Raw genomic sequence first — 20265 nt, forward strand, 5'->3', positions numbered from 1 at the left:
GTTTTTTAACAAACGTTTTACGATTTCTTCAATTTTATTTCAAGCTTTACAGGTTTTTGGAGCCGTATCAAAACTAGTGATGTACCGGACTCACTATCCGGGTCCGGGTCTGGCCGGATATTGCCATTTTTGTCTGATATCCGGATCCGGCCGGATTCTAATTTGAAAAAAAAGTCCGGATCCGGTTCCGGCCGGACTTTAATTTGAAAAAAAAGTCCGGGTCCGGTTCCGGCCGGATTCTAATTTGAAAAAAAAGTCCGGATCCGGGTCCGGCCGGATCCTAACAGAGATCCGGCCGGACCCGGTCTAGTTAGTAAAAAAGAGCATACTGAAAAGTATTTTTTCAAAAACAAACCCTGTGTAAATTAATAAGAGTCATTTTCGTCAGTTAAAATTAAACACCTACCGTGATTGGCTCATTTTGTACACATGACTAATTTACATTTGTTTACATTTAAACTATGAAATAAACATTTCATGAAATGCAACTCTTTACATATGTTGTAAAATTGAAAACTTTGGAATGAATACTTGCATTATTTATTGTTTAAAGTTGAGCTCAGAGAATATTTAGAGTTAATACGGTTGAATGTACGAGCCAATAAGAATCATCTGACGAAATGTTTTAAACTAAATACTGATGCAACAAAACATCAGAACATGACAGGCAGTTTATATGTAATCAGTTAGTTAGTTTGGTGTGTAGCTTGAAGCAACAAAATATCTTGAACTTTTTTGTGAATGCTTTTTGTAAGTAGTGTTTTGTTTTAAAAGTGAATATTTCATCAAGTGTTTAATTGTTTAAATATTTAATACAGGTTTGTAGTTTAATAGTTTATTAAAAATTTTTCAGTTTCTTGTTTACTAATAGTTTAATTTAATTTTAGTTTTTTGTTTTAAGTCTTTTGATATAGATTTAAATAGCTTCCAGTTTTTAAAGTGTTACCAAAGTAATTAATAATTTTGTATATGCTAGTATTTCTTGTTGTGTTTTATATAAAAGATTCATCACTCAAAACTGTCGTGTCTGATTATAGAAAGTAGTCTCAGTTATAATTTAGTATTTGTTAGATATTAATTAAATAAGGTAGTATTTAAATATGATGGGTAGTACTAATAAGTTAAGTGTACCACAATCAGTCAACAACTTTACTACCAAATTGTAAACCTTTGATAGCTGTTTTACTGATTATTAGATTAAAGTATTTTTTTCAGTTTTTAAAATCTCTTTCTGACTCAGGCTTATTTATACTCATTCTAACTAGTTTTATTGACTTAAACAGTGGCAACCTTGCTAATTTGAAAATTTTTGGGAATTTTAGAAAATCTTGGACTACCTCAGGCTAGTTTAGTTTTATATAAAAACTCAGGCTAGTTTTCTTTTAGATTTGAATGAGTTTGAGCTGATCCAGTTTCAAATATTTTGTAATTTTCTAGTGTATTTTGTTTAAGAACTTGATTTCAGATTTTTAATTGTAAATAACACCTAAATTTGTAAATCTTGTGGCTAGCTGTTCTACTTATTATTAGATTAAAGTTCTTTTTTTTTAAGTTTTTAAAAACCTCATTCTGACTTAGGCTAGTATATTATAGTGATGTACCGCACTCACTATCCGGGTCCGGCCGGATATTGCCATTGTTGTCTGATATCCGGATCCGGCCGGATTCTAATTTGAAAAAAAAGTCCGGATCCGGTTCCGGCCGGACTTTAATTTGAAAAAAAAGTCCGGATCCGGTTCCGGCCGGATTCTAATTTGAAAAAAAAGTCCGGATCCGGTTCCGGCCGAATTCTAATTTGAAAAAAAAGTCCGGATCCGGGTCCGGCCGGACCCGAAATTGTGGGTCCGGTACATCACTAATCAAAACCTAGCAACTTTAAAAAGCATGAGACTATGATTGTTAACTTTTAAAAAAACCATTGTTTAACTAAATAATATTAATTTTATAAAAAAAGTTAAATTTTTGTATAAAATAATAATTTATTTTGATAATTTAAGTTAAAATTAAAAACATAGATCAATAAAAGTCTTTTTTAAATACATAATAAATCAACAGCTTTTGTAATTAAAGGAATATTTAAGTCGTAACAAGTTTAACTATAAACCTCATTTGCTAAAATATATTCTATTTTGACACAAAGGTACTATAAAACTACTTAAAGAAATACAGTGTCCAATTTAATTCAAAGCGTAAAAAACATATATGAAAAATATTATTTGTCTTAAATATGAAACACGAAAATTGCATGATTTTAAAAGTAATAATTTTGTACAATTGATTATAAAAAATAACTTATGAATAAATTGTTCTAAAGCTTGGAGTTTTTCGCTTTCATTTTTGCAGCTAACAGTTTCTGAGCTTGCTTTTGGACGTCACCCGACCGAAATCTCTCAGCCAGTCTCGTGCATTCTTCCTCGTTTTTCTTCAACAGAAGTTCTCGCTGGTGGTTTTTCATGAGTTCTTTTCCGTAAACCAAGCTCTGTTGTAAAAGTACTCTTCATGTAAAAATAATCAAAGTTGAATAAAACAAAGTTTACATAAATATTACTGAACATAATCACAATTTTAAATTTGTTGATGAGTAACTTACTAGCTTTGTACAGCAAAAATATAACTTAAACTACCTTTATAGGGAGTTCGTCAAATGTATTCAGCATAGCTTCTACTGTCTGGTCAAAAGACTCGTGCGGGACTAATCTTGATACTAATCCACATTCATAAGCCTCATTTGATGTTAACTTGCGGTTGAATAGGAGCATGTCACTTGCCTGTTTAGAAAATTATTTAAATGATATTGTTATTTAAACAACATTGTAAGCACTATCGGCTTGCTCTCCGAGAGAAAAGAAGAAGTTTTTTGATTGTAGCGTGGCTATTTAAAGCCAAGCGCCACGAGAGAAGTGTTCATTCGCTTTTCGTTTCGGCTAGCTATCATTTTTGGCAAAAAAGTTACACTTAGTTAGAATTAAGCAAACGCTCTTTTGTTTTAGTAGGCACGTTTTAAATTTCTGGTGAACCAGATTTCACTATTTTTGTTAGAGTCGTGTATTGGTTGACCTAGTAACAAACAGGACCTCGAGAAACGTTTACCAGAACATGTTTTGTCTAGTTGTGAACGTCACTTAGATTGTAGTTTAGCTATTATACGCGTTCAGCTTTCGTTGTTTCGCTGTTTCTCAGCATTGCACTTATGTTGTAGTCCACTTACTTCAGTAAACACCGATGAGAAGTATACAGTTCTACAGTGAGTAATTGACCCCTGTAAGAATCTCCGAAAAACTAAAGCAAATGTATATTGGTTTGTATCTATTCCAGCTTTCGTTGTTAGTTTGAAAACTATTTCTTGAGTAGAAACTTCTATTTTAGTTCAACCAAAGCGGACTTTTAGAAATTTCCTACGCTTCAAGTCCTAGCTTGGCTCTGACTTCAATAAGAATTGCTGAGGACTGTAAACAAACGCTAATATATTTAATAAAAGTTTCCCTGCAAACAAACCATCGAGCTCTGACTTGCATGTGTGTGAGTGTTATTCTTTATCGCTTTTCGTAACATTGTAAAATAAACTTATACTGCCGAACCTATACTTTAAGTATTAACAGTAGAACGTAGTTAAATAAGTTTTAACATTGATAAAATTAGTGTATCATATTTATATAGTAAGGTATACGTTAAAATCACTAAGATTGAATTAAAGATTTACTTTCTAGTCTATCTTAAAGAGTATATATCAAGTATATATTAGAATCATCATAGACTAAGTTAAATAAGTACAATAGCTCATATTAAAAGCTGTATTAAACATTGAAAAATATCTTAAGACCACTAGTTAAACTTAGATAACTACTGTCTAGTTTAGTCACTAATAAGAAACTTAACTTTTATTAAGCTGTGAGTACTACCAGTAAAAAGCCCAAGAGGCATACTCGTAAAAGTAGTAGGCATACTCGTAAAAGTAATCTCGAGCTTGATGCAGTTCCTGATCAACACAATGTGTTATCAGAAGAAAATGTAACAGCAGAGGAAAGTATAACATTAACAAGAGTCAACACTGAAACTTAATCGTCACAACTAATGTATGTCCTATATTAATAACGTAGTCGCCATATTAAAAATATTAGTAGTCTTTTTTTTATTACTTTAAAAATATAAAATACTAAATTTTATAAAATGTTCATCTACCACTATTAATCAAACATGTATATATCTTTAAATACTTGAAACTTAAAAACCATATGTCTGTTAAAAACTATTTATCCATAAAAACAAAAACTTAGTAGAAAAATTAAAATAAATATATAATAAACATAAATCGATCACTTTATAAGTGAAAACCAGACATTCAGTAAATTTACTATGTAATAATTTTAAACCATTATTTTTTGCAATAAAAAAAGCTTAGTTTTAGTTAAACGTTTCTGCGAAAAAATCCGTACTAATAAGTATTCTTATATCTACGGTACTTGCTGTATTAGAAGTATTATTCATGCAACTAGAAAATACATAATAGAGCTTATAAGTATTTATAGAAAAGGTTAATTTAATAAAAATATCCCTATCAAAGTTTAAAAAACTTTATAAAAAGTACAAAGTAAACTTTCTTATAATCATTTCTCTCAACTGTTTGTGATAAACTATTAGTTATCAGTGAGTTTTATTTGTACAGCATCATATATTCTGAGTGAAAAAATATTCTTGTTTGATTTAAACAACAAACCTTTTCTTTTAATTCTTATTTTTAAAATTCAGACTTATAGGCGTCACATACTTTTTAAGGAACACAAAAAATTGAAAAAATAAAACAAACCATGGAAGGGCCCATGATATTTGCGAAGGTGACTGAAGAACAAGCTTCAGGCACAATACCGATGCTCGAGAAAGGGGTGTGGAACGTTGCTTTCGTAGATGCTATGATGACGTCACAGTGAGGAAGCATTGTGACGCCGACACCGACAGCAGGGCCTTGCACAACTGCAATCAGCGGCTTGCTGAAACAGATCAGGCACTCGACAAATTTTCTGCAAAAATACTTTAATTGCAATTAGTATGTAGACAGAAAGCTAATTGTTTGTATGCATATATGTACAGTTTTTTTTTTTAAACAACTTTAGTCAATTGTTTGGAAAATCTTTATTTTTTCTAAACAAAATTCTGCTCCTACCAGCGAGTTCAACCTATGAACTGCTAATTAAATTTATCTTAATTTTAGAACTTAAGTTAATAACTGTGTATCCGACTGTAATTTTAATCTATATAGTAAAACTACAATTTTTTAACATATAGAAAAACTAACTGAAACTTTGAAAATTTCTTGGAACCGCTGTTTATTTCATTTGATGGAGGATGAGGATTTACAAAAGCTTCTACAAAATCTGCACCCGCAGTAAAGTATTTTCCGTTGCCCTTTATAGCCACATACTTGATCGCATCATCATCTTCAGCTGATTTCAAGTATGACGTCATAGTTCCATACATCTGTTAATAAATTATTTTTGAACATAAGTAAAAAAACTTTATACTCTGTAATCTACTCATAGAAACTTGTACTTGAGTTACCATAGTAGCTGTAAAATTGAAGTTGTAAAACATAAACAATATAGATTAAGTAACATGATTAAATGGAAAAAAAAATGTCTTTCAATTATCCAATTTATAAAATTATCTTAAAATAGTTACAAAAGTTTATTCTTAAGTTTATAAAACTTTGTTTATATAAAATGTTGTTATATTTCTTTTTTTTTTATATCTTTCGTTTATCTTATCAAAGATTTAGTTACTGCACAAATTCAAAAGACTATAGTAGTATAATTATAGTGAATTAAACTCACACTGGCAAGCACGCTGTTATACTTTTTTGGTCGATTAAAGGTTATCACTGCATGATGCTCTTTCTTTTCAAACAATACGTCCTCACTTTCCATTTTATTATTTTATATTGTTTCGAAATTTTACAGTTTTAAGTAAAGCTGTTAGTGTTGGTTAAACTTATTCTTTGTTTATATGGTTTTGCTAGGATTAAGTTATGAACAAGTTTAATAAATATACGTTTTAAAACAAATCACAAAGAAACAACATTCAAATTAAAAAAAAAAAGTAAGAATTTGGAAAAAAATAATAAAAGGTAACAGTCTAAATAGTATATTTGTAACAAAACACATTGAAAAAAGTCTGCATATTTTAAAGATTAGAAAAAAGATTGATTAAGTGAAACTTAAGTATTTCATACATTAGTAATGCTAAAACCAATATACTTAATTACCCATTTCTTAAACAATACATTGCTGTTTGAAAATTTTGTTTATAAAGTTGTACTTAATATTTTTTTTAAACATTTACAACAAATTTAACTACTGTAACTCATTATTTAACATCTAGTAATATTCATTTTAATTGTCGTTTTATAACATCTAAAATTTTATGAGAATGTTTTCAAGTCAGTCTTTCTTCATTCTTCAAGTTTACTTCATTTTGTCCTGGAAGAACTTCATAACAGCATTGACGCAGTCTTCAGACGGCCACCTTTCCACCAGCCTGTCGCATTCAGCCACATTGACTTTGTGCAACAGCTCCTTCTCGTGATCCCGCATCAACGCTTTGGAATAAATCAACGACTGAAAAATATTCACTCGTTGATAAGTTTCACTACAGTTTGTTTTGCACTAAGTTGGTTCAATTGCCTTTGACAATAAGTAGTTAATTAAAGTAGTGCAACACAATTTACTTACAAACTTAATTTTCTTTGAAAAATTAATTGTTAAAAATATTTTCTCGTAAACTTTCGATAAAAAACTTTAAAAGTATAAATTTTTACAAGTAGTTCGTATTGAATGCTATATAAACAAATTTTATTTATTTTTTTGTATAACTCCCCTCGAAAATTACGGACGATTTTCCATCAAATATGTTAAGAATTTTATACGAGTTTCTAAGAAGTGATATACATATTTAGATGAAAAGTAATTTGTGGCATAACTAACATTGACTGGCAAAGAAGCCATTTCCTTGACCTGTTTGTTCACTTCTTCTTGAAAATTTTCGTGTTCAAACAACCTTGTGACTAAACCACAGTCCAAGGCTTCTTGTGAAGTCATACTTTTGTTGAACAACATCATTTCACAAGCCTATAAAGTACACACTGTTATACTAAAGAAATACTTAAAGCATTTATTTCAAATGTTCATAAGTTTAATTATACAGTATCCTTCTTTTATTATACCGACATATGTTTCTGTGTATTAATGGATTAACACACTTCAACTGGGTTCTGTAAAAAAAATATACCATACCAAATAATAATCCATTAACACACAGAAACATATGTCGGTTAAATAAAAGAAGGATACTGTATAATTTGTTTTTATCATTTATTCCAGTGAACTTATTTCACTAGGATCTTTTGTTAACAAACACTTAAATTTATATTTTTAATAGTTAAGTTTTCAAAGCTAAAGAAATGGCAAACCTTCATTAAGAATGGAGAAAATGCAAAAAAAAAGTTTTGCAAGTGTGACTGACTATTATAATAGGTGAGTATACAATAAAAATAAAGTTTTGAAAATGTTTTTACTCATTTAATAAAATATAAAACAATTTCTTAAAGTAGTTTATACGAAAACTTAACATCACAAAGAAAAAAATAATAATAAAGATTGACAAAAACAATCTAAAATCAACAACCTTAGAATGTCCCATTATTTTTGGAAAAGTATAAGAAGAACAGCCTTCGGGACTCTGACCTAAACGTGAAAAAGGGGTAGCAAAGGTCGCCTTGTTGGAAGCATACACTGTGTCAAAAAGTCCCAGGACTGTAACTGCAACTCCAATAGCAGGTCCATTAACAGCGGCAATTAAAGGCTTTGGAAAATCAATGTAAGCAGAAATGTATCTCCTGTTAGTTATATTTGTTTATTTACTTTACTGTTGATAATTAACTTTTCAATTGTCAAGTTTAACAGCGGTAATTGCTTTAAAAACATACTAATTTCTATAACAAATTTTAAAGTTTTTTTATATTTTAATATAAGATTCAACATTCTTTTAGAAAGCATATACAGCATTATGTCTTTCTATAAACTATTTAATAATTTGCAAACTTTATCGTAAAGTTTTAAGTTACAGTTAACTTAAATTTAGTGTAAAAAGTTTTACAAAGCAAAAGCTACGCATTAGTTAATAAAGTTGAACAATCTACAAAACTTATTAAACTTCAGTAAAACGTTATATTACATATTTGGCAATATAACTTTTGTGATAAAAATAAGTGATGTTTTTTGTCTTCTTAAAAAGCGTCTACTTTCATCATACTATCAAAAAAAAAGTTTAGTATTTGCAATAAAAACCTTAATTATAAACCAAAACTTTATTGGTATTTCAACTTAGAGTAGTACAGTACCATAAAGCAAAAATAACAAAAAACATTAAACAAAATGTGCCAATAAGTAATTTCTCTAAATTTAGTAAGTATTAACTTATAATGAAGTCACAGGGGGACCAACGCAGTTTCAAACAAAAATAACTGGCTTGTATATAAAAACTACAATTTAGAGTTTGTGAAGTATATATAATTTTTACTTTAGGTTGAGTAAACCAGGTTTAAAAAAAGTTTCTTAGTTGTAGTTGGTAGCGTTTTAATAGACATTTTCATCAAAAACTTAAAACTTATCAAAAACTTTTTACTCCACTAAAATGTATTTCTATGATTTTAAATAGTTGTAATTGATAGTAAAATTTCTTTTATGACAAAAAAAATTAAAAGGTATATTTCTCTCTTATCTATGGAAAAAACGAATTTACTATAATTTATTTTTTGTTTAATTAATAAAAAGTTATTATAAAAAGTTTATAAAATAATTGCTTCGTAAACTGTAGAACATATATCATAATAATATGATGAAGTCATAATTATAATTAATGAACTTTACCGCAAAATAAACAACAACAGCATTCGAGACAACCTACAACGTCTGTCTAGTCGTAAGCATAGTCACAATATATAGCCTTTATTGTAATTTAAGTTTGTTTCTTCCATAAAAACCGACCTACTGTACAGTACAACATTGATACCTTACTTTTTTGAAATAACTTTTAATAAAAATTGTATAAAACTTGACTGACAGTGTCTGTAAAACAAACATAATTTCTAAAGTTGCATTTTTATCATCCCCTATGGCCTTAATTCTTATATACAATAATTAAGAATTAAACTAACTATCTAAACTATAAATATAGAACTATAAATATTGTAAAAGATCAATTGAAATTCTTAGAAATTGACATTCTTACCTCAGCAGATCACCAGAAGTTTTAGCAACTTCATGCATTTTATCAGGAGTAATAGTCATGAAGTTAGAAAGATCATTTCCACTGCAGTAGTAATCACCAGCTCCTGTTACTAATGTCAGTGCGGAATTATCCGTGGCAGCTTCGTTCAACGCTAGTATAATTTCTTCATACATCTTTGATAAAGTAACTTTTTTATGCATCAAGGTAACAATTGAAAAAACTTAAAATTAATAAATAATAATTAAAAATACTAATTACTTAGATTTATTAATACAGCTGATTTATTTTATAACAAAAACAAAACAATAATTGCAAAAATATTATTAATAACAATAATAACAATGTAATTTCACATAGTTTACAAAATTGTAATAATAGTTTATTATCATATATAAAAAAAACTAAGTTATAGCTAAATTATTTTGTTAAATTTTGATTACTTTAATATCATTTAAATGTTGACTACAAAAAACATAATTCTGATCAAAATTTTTAAAACTGACCTAATGTTAATAATTTTCATACAACTTTTTTCAATGCAGTTTCTAAAACCTTTTTTATTATATAGAAACGACAAACTAACCTTCAATCTTCGGGCCAAATCTTAGAAACTAACCAAAAATTATACTAATTATTTTCAATGAGTAAATATATATATATACTTTTTTCTTACCTCAACTGTTATGGCATTCTTTCTGGTAGGTCTGTTAAGAAGAATCTTAGTGTAATTGTCTTGCCGAGTTACAACAAGATTATTGTATTTAGCATCTGAACTCTCATTTACTTCTTCAGTTATTTCTCCACCTTCTGCTTTCAGTAATTCTTCAACTATGTTTACATATTTTAGTTTTGCTTCATCCTGTAAAGTTGTCTCATTTGTAAAAAAAGCAGAGCAATGTAAGATATTATTAGCTTTACTTGCAAAGTATTATTTTGTGTAAAGTCGATTTCTTGTCAACAACTGAAGTAAGTAATTTTGTAATGACTTAGTCTTTTTAATAAACCATGAACTTCACCGCACGACTAACAACAACGGCATCCGAGACAACCTACGACCGGTTTTGTCCATTTTAGGACTCATCAGGCAGGCTTAGTCACAAGAAACCGCAGTTGTGATCTTAACCAAGCGGGCTTAAGTGCAAATGCACTGAAGCGATCGTCTAAGGGTAAAGTCCAAAAAATTAACGCAGGCAAATAGTTCACAGCTCAATGTCTAAGACATTGTCAGCTTAATGTGAGATTCTACTCTCCAAGCTCGTTTTATCAGTTTTAGCCAGTATTTATTTCGGCCATCATCAAGAAAGTTGAGATGTTTTATGCCATCGATGATAAACAATGAACTTCACCGCACGACCAACAACAATGGCATCCGAGACAACCTACGACCGGTTTTGTCCTAGTTTTTTTAATACATACTTCTATGCCAAAATTATTCTTAGTATATTCGATTGTTTTGTCTGTAACTTAGTAACAGTTTTTTTTAAATTACGCCCAGTTTGATACTGTTTTTTTTTAAGTTACTCTTAAAAGCTGATTTTTAATTTTTGTAAGTTCTGTTTTTTATTCTAGTTCTCAACCCCAGTTTGAAAAATAAAAAATGTTTACGTTGTATATAATAAATTTAAAATATAATGTAATAAGGCTTGAAGATAGTTAATTACAACATTTTCTACAAAGTAAGTACTTTGAATACCAGTAAGTAAATATAAAACATGTACTTACAATAACTGATACTTTACCATAACATTATATTTGTACGAATCAAATTTTAATAAACATATTATTCTTAAGTGTTTACAATATACTTTATTTTCAAACTTGTGTCATCCCACTAAGTTCCTTCCAAGCATTCCACTTTGCACTACCAACAAAATTGAATGAAGAAGGTTTCTTTGTAGTATTCTCCCCATTTACAGCCTTAAAATTATTCAACAAACTATTTATTTATGATTATTTGAAATTTTAATCAAGTAAAAGCAAATGTTAATCAAACTCATCTTTAGACAACATTTTTAATTATAAGTTAAAATTTTTAAAGTACACTGAAAAACTATTTGAAATAAAAATTTTCATTATAAAGGCTAATGAAATCCTTTTAATAAGTTGTTTAAAGGATTTATTCAAGAAATATAAAATGTAAATAATTATATGTTCTTTTATTTTACCTGTTTAAAAAGTGCATACATTTCTAGTTTGACTGCATTACCAGGGTCATTTCTTAATGAGTTTAGTTGATCTTTAGCTTTGTCAAACTTTTCACTAATGTTAAAACACTTTTGAGTCACTGAGAGATTCCTCCTGAAAAAAATATTTTATGACGCAATAGTGGTTTTATATATAAAACTGTATACTATTTTAAATGCGTTTTAAATAAGTAAAAACCCCATGTACAGTGCTTATTCACTTATCCGGACACCTTGGGCAAGATTTTTCTGTAAACATGTCCGGATAACCTAAATTCCAGACAAGTACAAAAATCATTTTTTTCGTATAGTAATATAACTGCTGCATATAATGCAATGCATAATAAAAGTGTTATGGTAAAAACAAATACATAGTAATTGTGAATAATATATAACAAAATGATAAATAATAAAAACTAAACTTTAAGTTAGTTAACTTATTTTTTCTAAAGAAGAAAAACATCAGACTTACTAACCCTCTGCAACTATGTACATTTTTTGAGGGTCAAGCAAGTAAAATTCATCATTTGCAATTCCACCTGCCCTAACTATTAATTTAGAAAAAAATTGTTTAAGAGAAAATATAAACTAAATTTATCTTTAAAAATAATAACAATGTAAACCTATCTCTTTAAATGAAAAATAACTTTTTAAACAAAGAAAAAAAACAGACATGAAGAAAAACGAGAAACTTTCACTAAGTTTAAAGTCAATTTAACGGAAACATATCACTCCTAACAAACTAGTTTTTATTGGAAGTTTTACTGAAATAAGAAAGAATAGACGTTTGTTTTATAGTTTTTTCACGTTTTTCAGCAGAAAACTCATGGAATTTTAAAAGTTGTGAAACTTTTTGAATGATTTTTTGTGTTTACTATTTAAAATTTTGAATTTTCTTCTTACCAAAACTGTCCGAACAAGTGAGCGTCAGGATAAGTGAATAAGCATTGTACTACAAAATTATAAAACTTATTAAGGGTATTCATTTTTAAACCAATTTGCCGACTTGTAAATAAACAAAATTACTGATCTAAAACTATATCAAAATGTTTTTAGGGTATAAGTAATCTAAAATAATTTTCTATGGCTATAAAATTCTGACAGAATATCTATATGTTAGATTAAAAAAAACATCATCAAACTCACGTTTTGGAAACAGTTTTTTTTATACTTAATCTTTTAATGTTTTACTATTGTAATGGTAGGCTATTATTCGAAAAAGTACAAAATAGTTATATATTTCTAAGAAGCTAAAATCAAAAGATATGACCTAACAATAGATAGGTTTTGTTGTTTTTTGAAGACACTTTTTTATATGGTTAGAGTTGAATGATAGGGCTTTAGAGTTACATAATATGTTTTGAGAGTAACATGATATGGCTTCAGAGAACTTGATGTAACCTTTTGTTGACTGCTATTTTGTAAAAACTGTTATTCTCTCTTGATTTTCTTTAATTGCAAGCTTACATTTCTAATTAGTTTAATAATAGAATTTAGTAAAAAATAGTTGTTTATAATATATTAGTGATTTATTTAGTATATTAGTGGTAGTTTAAGTTTTCTGTATTTATATATAATTGTTTAAAATTATTAGATCCTGTTAAATGTTCATATTATTATTAGTATTTGTTATTGTTATTGCTTCCATATATTTATATTCCCTATGTTGATATGCATACTTGATATTGTGATATTCTAATATTGCCTAATATTGTAAGTAAGAGTATATTAAGATGATCTCAAGTTACTCAGAGGGAGTATCTGCTTCGTCGTGGCTGCCAGGCCCCCCGAGCAGACACTATGTTTTAACTGGGCAAACTGAATTGAAACTTAAACAAATTTTTAGTTAAGTAAATAATAAAATCTAAAACAGCTATGACTTAGGTGACTTTTTTTAAGTTTGTCACATTATCTTAGACACAGTAATTAATCGAGTGTGTGCCATTTATAAAAAAAATTGCAAATTTAAAATAATAGAATTGGCCACAAATAAAATAGTTTACTATAAGAACCAGCAGACTCCTTCTTTTTTTGAATTTTAAAAGAAAGGATGATTTCACATCAAAAATAACTATTTGTATTTCCTAACAGGGCTTAACAGGGCTTTGAAAAGCTGTTTAAACCTTCTAAGTATAATTTAGCTTACTAGCCCATTTTATTTAAGGAAACTCACTGTGTTTTGACTCAATTTGCAACTTGTTAGGAGCAGCACAGTGAGCCAAAACAGGAAATAGGGAATCAATTTTCTTATAAAATTAATAATTTTAAATCTTTACAAATATTTACTTCAATGCAGCCTAAGTTTGGATCTTTATTAATTTTTAAAACTAAATGAAAATATTTCTAATGAAAAAAAAGTTATTGGACTTCAAGTAGAAGCTTATTTTTTGCTTTATGCATTTTTTTATATTAAAAATTTCTTTGTTTTTATCATAAAAGTAAGACTAATTAAACTTACATTCTATATAACTTCCTTTTTTAACACCTTCTTAATTTTTATTGTATACTAAATGCAAAGTATTAATAATTCTTACTACTAAAGTATTTCATAAAAATTTTATTAATGTGTTTTATAGAGTGTTTTTTTAAACTACATAGGCTAATTTTTTCGAGAATGTTTCCTTCTTAATAAAATAAGTGCATACTCCAAACAGGTTTAATCTATAAATCTGAGAATTTAAAAAATATACACACTAATATACTACATGCGTGCCAGAAATATTTTGTTTTTCAAGTTGTAGTAGAATGTCAATAAAAATAAATAAAAAATACCTTTTTTTAACATAAAAAAAAGAACAGTTTCTAGAGTTAATGGTTTTTTGAATTAAAAAATAATTAAAAGTATCTTTTTTAAACTTTTAAAAAGTAAAAAACACTTTGAAGTTAGTTTTATTCTATAGTTATTTATTTAATCTTTGATTTTCAATTTTTAACATATTAAAATTTGAACTAATCAAAAACCCCTCAAATCACAATCTTAAAAATGACATAACTTTTGTTATAGATGGAATTTTTTACTTTGGTTTGAAGCTCTAAATACGCTAAAATCTTGGCTTTCTACCTACAAATTTTAATTTTTTTTTCCATGCCCAGTTGCAGGCCCATTGTGATCAGGTCACCTAAACTTTTTCATTAGTTGTAACTAATAGACTACATTTAATAACAAGATATTTTTTGAAATAGAAAACTAGAAATATGCTATTATTTAAAAACAACTTTTATAATACTGGGCATAATATCTGCATGTGTGAGTACTTAAGCTGATGCCACCTTAAGTCAAACACCTTAGTTTATACTAATTTTAAAAAGATTTGGAGAAAAATTTATTGCTTTAACTATCACACTTTAAACTTTCAGAAATTTGAAACTTTTTTTTTAATTCAAAAAGAAGCTGTTTGGTTGTGATAAGATTACATAAACTATAGAACTAAAATACACAAAATAAATTTTTGCTTGGGACAACAGTTTCTGCGTTTAATACGTGTCTTCAGCCAAGTTTTATTCAATGAAAAGAAAAATTGTTAGTACAGCAATAAAATTATACAAAATTATGTATTACGTAATAATAGAATAGATAGTTGATTTTAAATTGTTAAGTTGTTATTTAGTTTATGTTTTTTCGTGTTTGAAGCTGTACTTGTGCTTTGTGTAGCGATTCTTGAACAATAGTCCAGTGAGCCAACATAAAACTTGGTCTGGTTTTCAGTTTTCCCTCCCATAAGGAGCGTATTTTTTACATCCAACTTTAACCTGCTATATCTCATAAGTAATTTTGAATTTAACCCAGGGTTTAGCAAACTGCAAATTACAGTTTAGTTTCACAACCTGATATGATTTTGAAACTATAATATTCATATATGTCATATAATGATAAAAATACCTGAAACAAAGGTTGACTCCATATTTATATCCAAGTTTTGTTATCATCTTCATAATTTTATCTAACTTTGTTTAAAAAAATAACCTAACTAATGTGAATTTAGTTAAAAAGTATGTTTTTTAAGCTAGAACACATATCTTCCCTTTAAAGAAAATTAGATCCTTTTTTAATGAAAAAAAACCTTGGTGGCAAATTTTGCAAACAATCACAAGTTTAAAACTTCAACTTAAAAAACACAAATTGTAGGAAAATAGCCATCCACAAAAATGTATCTGCAAAATCTTTAACCAAAAATATACTTCAACAATAAAACTATTTTGTTTTTTCAAGTATAAGATGTAGGCTTTAATAAAATATAAAACTGAGTTATATGTTAAACTATTTTATTTGGAAAAAATATCAAATTGCTTGTTTTAATCTAAATTATTACTGTTCAAATATTAATTTTGAAATAAAAAATAGTTGGAAAACAATTTTAGTTTTGTTCCTTAATTTAAAATTATAAAAACATTTTTTCAAATATCAGACAAAAAAAACTTTAACTTATAAGTTATTGCAGTTGAATACTTCTTAAATATTTCAAGCTTCATTTTATTTTCTTATTTTAGAATAATAGTTTTTAACTTTAGTACTGATTTTTTTTAGAAAATACAATTTAGTGTCTTTAAAATTTCACATTAAGACTTAACTTTTCTTTATATCTTGAAAAGTCTTAAACTTCGTTTATATTTTTTGTCATTTTAAGACTTTTTTTGCTTGCTTTGCTTTTTTAAAACCAAGCAAATTGTGTTTTGATTCTACTTAGTATCATAATATTTTATTGTTAGACATTATAGTTTTTTGTAAATGAACATTGTAACATTGTTTTGTACTTTGGGGAGTACCCTAATAGGTTAAAAATTTGTAACATTATATTGCTAACAGTTGTTTTGTTGGTTGTGTTAAGTTAATTATTTATTGTTGATGGCGCAAGCATCTCAAATCTGTTGATAATGGATGTAATAAGAACTGATCAAACGAGCATAGACTATAGTCTCACAATAAGCTGTTAATGTATTAGACATTGGGCTATAAATGGTTAGCTGTGTCAATTTTTTCAACTTTACCCGTAAACGGTAGCTTTAATACTTTGTACTTAATCCCGCTTGGTAAGATCACAACAGCGGTTTCACGCTTTTATTCCTGCCTGATGAGTCCTAATTAGGACGAAACCGGTCGTAGGTTGTCGTAAAAAGTTCATTTCAGTATATACTGTTGATGACGCGAACATTTCAACTTTGTTGATGATGGCCGTAATGAATACTGATATAATGATTGAAATGGTATAATAAAAATTTTTGTTAAATTTCCAGGCTTTGGTTCTAATAGAATTTCACTGATTTTTTCTCTGTAACTAAATCAAGTAATTTATGTGAAAAATTGACGCATTTAAAAGTCTTGTAAACATGCTTTATAAATACTAATTAATCAAATATGCGTTTTTTCTGTTAGATTAAAGTTACTGAATTACTTTAATGAAACTTGTTAAACCTACACAACCAAAAATAAATTAATAAATTTAAAATTACACTGTTATTAGTTTAGAGTACTTTTGAAGTTTTTTAAAGTTTATGCAAAAACTGCAAAAAAAAGTTTTCTTTTCTTACAAACGGAGGTTTAGTATTTAAAAGACACTTGATTTTTACAACTATTGTTTCGAAATATCCATTGTATGAATAATTAAGCAGTGAAAAAGTTTTATTCTAGTAAGGCTTTTGTTTCTATAAGGTAATACTTTAAAACTTGTTATTTCTTTCTAAAACTTATGTCTAGTTTGTTTGTTTCTTACTTTTTAAACATAAAAAATGTTAATTGTTTTTATAATGCCATTGTAACTCGATAAGGTTTTAATAACTTCAATTATATTCTGTTTTTTTTATATTGTTTATTGAACAAAAAAAGCGCTCAAATATTTGGTTAAAGGACCTGGTGTACGCAAAAATCTTTCGGTTATCGAGTCATACACCAGGATACAGTTTAAAGTCATGTCCAGGACATTTACTTAATCGTTTCGTCTTAAACTTGTTTCATCTATTTTTTGAATTGAATAACTATTTTTACAACTTTAGATATTCCCAGATACTACTCAAATAGCGTTAAAAAATAAAGTTAGAATTAATTAAGATCGTACATTTTATATCAAAATATTTTAAACTTATAAAATTTCTTACAGTTTATAGCAATAAAATTTTTAAAAGTCTTAAATTGTTTTAAGTATTCAAAATATAAATTTAAGTGTTTGTTTATAAAATATCCTTGTGAAACAAGTTAACTGGAATATATAATAAAAACAAATTATACAGTACTTCTTTTGTTATACTGACATACGTTTCTGTGTGTTAACGGATTTACATACTTCAACTAGGTTCTGTAAAAAAATAAATACTGTAAGGTAAGAATACAAGCTAAAGTAGGTGTATACAATTGTTCATTTAAATAATAACAGTTTATATAGATTAATGGTTAATAATAGGTAAATTACTTAATGTTATATCCGACTGTTATAACACTATATAATATTTGTAATTATAAAGTCAAAATTAAGGAAAATAAATTAAAATACACAATAAAATAACAAATAACAATATAAACCGCTTACATGAATGAAAGAAAGAACTAATTCAAATTTATTACCGGTTGTTAATGATTGAACAAAATATATCTAATATCTAATATAATCTAAAATTGATAGCAGAAGATAGTAAACAATTACTAAATAGAAGACGTGATATTTCAAACAACTGTGTGCACAACCGACGGTTCTTCTTCAAATAACACATTGGCGCTTTCTCACCTTTCATATTTTTCATTTACCTTTTTCATAAAAACACACATTTACTTAATATATATTAATAAAATTATACACCTTAAGTGAAATATAGTTTTATTCATTTAATATTTTTTAAAACGAATTATACAGTAATCTTCCTTTATTCTACCAACATATGTTTCTGTGTGTCAACGAATCAACACACTTCAACTGGGTTCTGTAAAAAAATAATTACTGTAATGAGAGAATAGAAGCATAGAATAAAGTAGGTGTATACATGTTTTCATTAAAATAAGATACTTTCTACAGATAATAGTTATTAACAGGTGAAATACTTAATATTAAATCCGACTGTTATAAAACTATATAATATTTGTGATTATTAAGTCTAAAATAAGTAAAGTAAGCTAAATTACACAACAAAACATAATATAAACAAACAACTCACGTTAATGGGAAAGATAACTAATTCAAATTTTATTATTGGTAACGTAACTAATGAAAAGTACATTCGTCGGTAGGACTTTTTATGTGTACTATTTTATGGGCACTATTTTATGTGTAGAATTGCTGCATTCAATTATGCACATAATTTAATGTGATGTCATCAAATTTATGTGTAGTATTTAGATGTTGCTGCAATTAAGTTGCTGCAATTAAATGAAAAATAAATTACTGTCCAGGCCTTATATAAATATTATAGATAGTTTTTGAAGTTTTAGATTTATAAACAAACAAATAAAAAATAACTTGAATACACATAAACCAATAGTATGATTTATTTTTACATTTATTTGAGTTATATTTTTTAAACTGACAGAAGTAGTGGCTAGACTTATAAAAGATTATGGATAGATTTTTTTAAGTAATTTTTAATAAGGAAAAAAAAAAACTTGAACACACTTAAACAAATTGTTTGATTTATATGTATATTTATGTAATTTATTGTTTTTATACTAACAGAAGTAATGGCTTGGCATATTATAAATATTTTGAAAAAAAAAATTTATTTAAGATTTTATAAAAAAAAAAAAAAAAAAAATTGCACACACATAAACCAATTGTTTGATTTGTAGTTTTATATATGCAATTTATATTTAGTAAACTTATAAAAGTAGTGGTTTACTCTTATGTGTACTATTTTATGGGCACTGTTTTATGTGTAGAATTGCTTCAATCAATTATGACCATAGTTTTATATGACTTCATTTAAATTATGGGTAGTATTTAGATGTTGCTGTAATTAAATAAAAATAAAATACAGTCCTGACCTTATATATATATTATGGATAGTTTTTGTAGTTTTAAATTTATAAACAAACAAATAAAAAAAAAACTTGAATACACATAAACCAATAGTTTGATTTAGTTGTACAATTATTTAAATTGTATTTTGTAAACTAACAGAAGTAGTGGCTAGACTTATTAAAAGATTATGGATATTTTTTTTTTTTAATTTAATAAAGAAAAAAAAAGTTTGATTACACTTAAACCAATTATTTGATTTAATAGTATATTTATATAATTTATATTTTTTATTCTACCAGAAGTAATGGCTTGGCATATTATAAATATTTTAGATATTTCTTTATTTAAGATTTTATGAACAAAATTTAAATTTAACACACATAAACCAATTGTTTAATTTATAGTTGTATATATGTAATTTACATTTAGTAAACTTATAGAAGTAGTGGTTTGGCCTTATGTGTACTATTTTATGGGCACTCTTTTATGTGTAGAATTGCTTCAATTAACTTATGTGGTTTCATTTAAATTATGGGTAGTATTTAGATGTTGCTGCAATTAAGTAAAAATAAGATACTGTCTACTTTTAAATCAAACAATTGATTTAAGTGTATTCAAGATGTTTTTATTAAATAAAAAAACTATCCATAATCTTTTAATAAGTCTATCCACTACTTCTGTTAGTTTACAAAATACAATTTAAATAAATGTACAAACAAATCAAACTATTGGTTTATGTGTATTCAAGTTATTTTTTATTTGTTTGTTTATAAATTTAAAACTACAAAAACTATCCATAATATTTATATAAGGCTCAGAAAGTATTTTATTTTTCATTTAGTTGTAGCAACATCTAAATACTACCC

The 20265-nt window shown here is 26.9% G+C and overlaps 2 protein-coding genes across 2 annotated transcripts; both read right to left on the reverse strand.

Annotated features, from left to right (window-relative positions):
• Positions 1-1973: 1973 nt before the first annotated feature.
• On the reverse strand, positions 1974-5965 carry LOC145829818 (enoyl-CoA delta isomerase 3, peroxisomal-like). Its single transcript, XM_082937687.1, has 5 exons — positions 5826-5965; positions 5291-5472; positions 4805-5015; positions 2625-2768; positions 1974-2479 (listed from the first exon to the last, which is right to left on the reverse strand). The coding sequence occupies exons 1-5, from the start codon at positions 5916-5918 to the stop codon at positions 2309-2311; spliced, it is 801 nt and encodes a 266-aa protein (XP_082793813.1). The 5' UTR covers positions 5919-5965; the 3' UTR covers positions 1974-2308.
• LOC145829817 (enoyl-CoA delta isomerase 2-like) lies at positions 5964-15435 on the reverse strand. Its single transcript, XM_082937686.1, has 8 exons — positions 15343-15435; positions 11445-11577; positions 11098-11196; positions 9953-10138; positions 9280-9452; positions 7675-7885; positions 6975-7118; positions 5964-6608 (listed from the first exon to the last, which is right to left on the reverse strand). Exons 1-8 carry the CDS (start codon positions 15393-15395, stop codon positions 6456-6458), a joined length of 1152 nt encoding a protein of 383 aa, XP_082793812.1. The 5' UTR covers positions 15396-15435; the 3' UTR covers positions 5964-6455.
• Between the last annotated feature and the right edge of the window lie 4830 nt (positions 15436-20265).

Source organism: Thalia democratica, chromosome 2, assembly GCF_965202585.1.
Source record: "Thalia democratica chromosome 2, ktThaDemo2.hap1.1, whole genome shotgun sequence".
NCBI lineage: Eukaryota > Metazoa > Chordata > Thaliacea > Salpida > Salpidae > Thalia > Thalia democratica.

What these genes read in the sequence shown, in the direction of transcription:
- LOC145829818 (XM_082937687.1), bottom strand. Translation starts at nt 5,918, where the DNA reads ATGGAAAGTGAGGACGTATTGTTTGAAAAGAAAGAGCATCATGCAGTG. An exon ending in AAGAAATTTTCAAAGTTTCA is followed by an intron (nt 5,016 to 5,290) that starts GTTAGTTTTTCT and finishes GTATTTTTGCAG; the next exon opens with AAAATTTGTCGAGTGCCTGA. An exon ending in TTGACGAACTCCCTATAAAG is followed by an intron (nt 2,480 to 2,624) that starts GTAGTTTAAGTT and finishes CTTTTACAACAG; the next exon opens with AGCTTGGTTTACGGAAAAGA.
- LOC145829817 (XM_082937686.1), bottom strand. Translation starts at nt 15,395, where the DNA reads ATGAAGATGATAACAAAACTTGGATATAAATATGGAGTCAACCTTTGT. An exon ending in AACTTAGTGGGATGACACAA is followed by an intron (nt 10,139 to 11,097) that starts GTTTGAAAATAA and finishes ACAACTTTACAG; the next exon opens with GATGAAGCAAAACTAAAATA. An exon ending in ACTTCTGGTGATCTGCTGAG is followed by an intron (nt 7,886 to 9,279) that starts GTAAGAATGTCA and finishes TATAACTAACAG; the next exon opens with GAGATACATTTCTGCTTACA.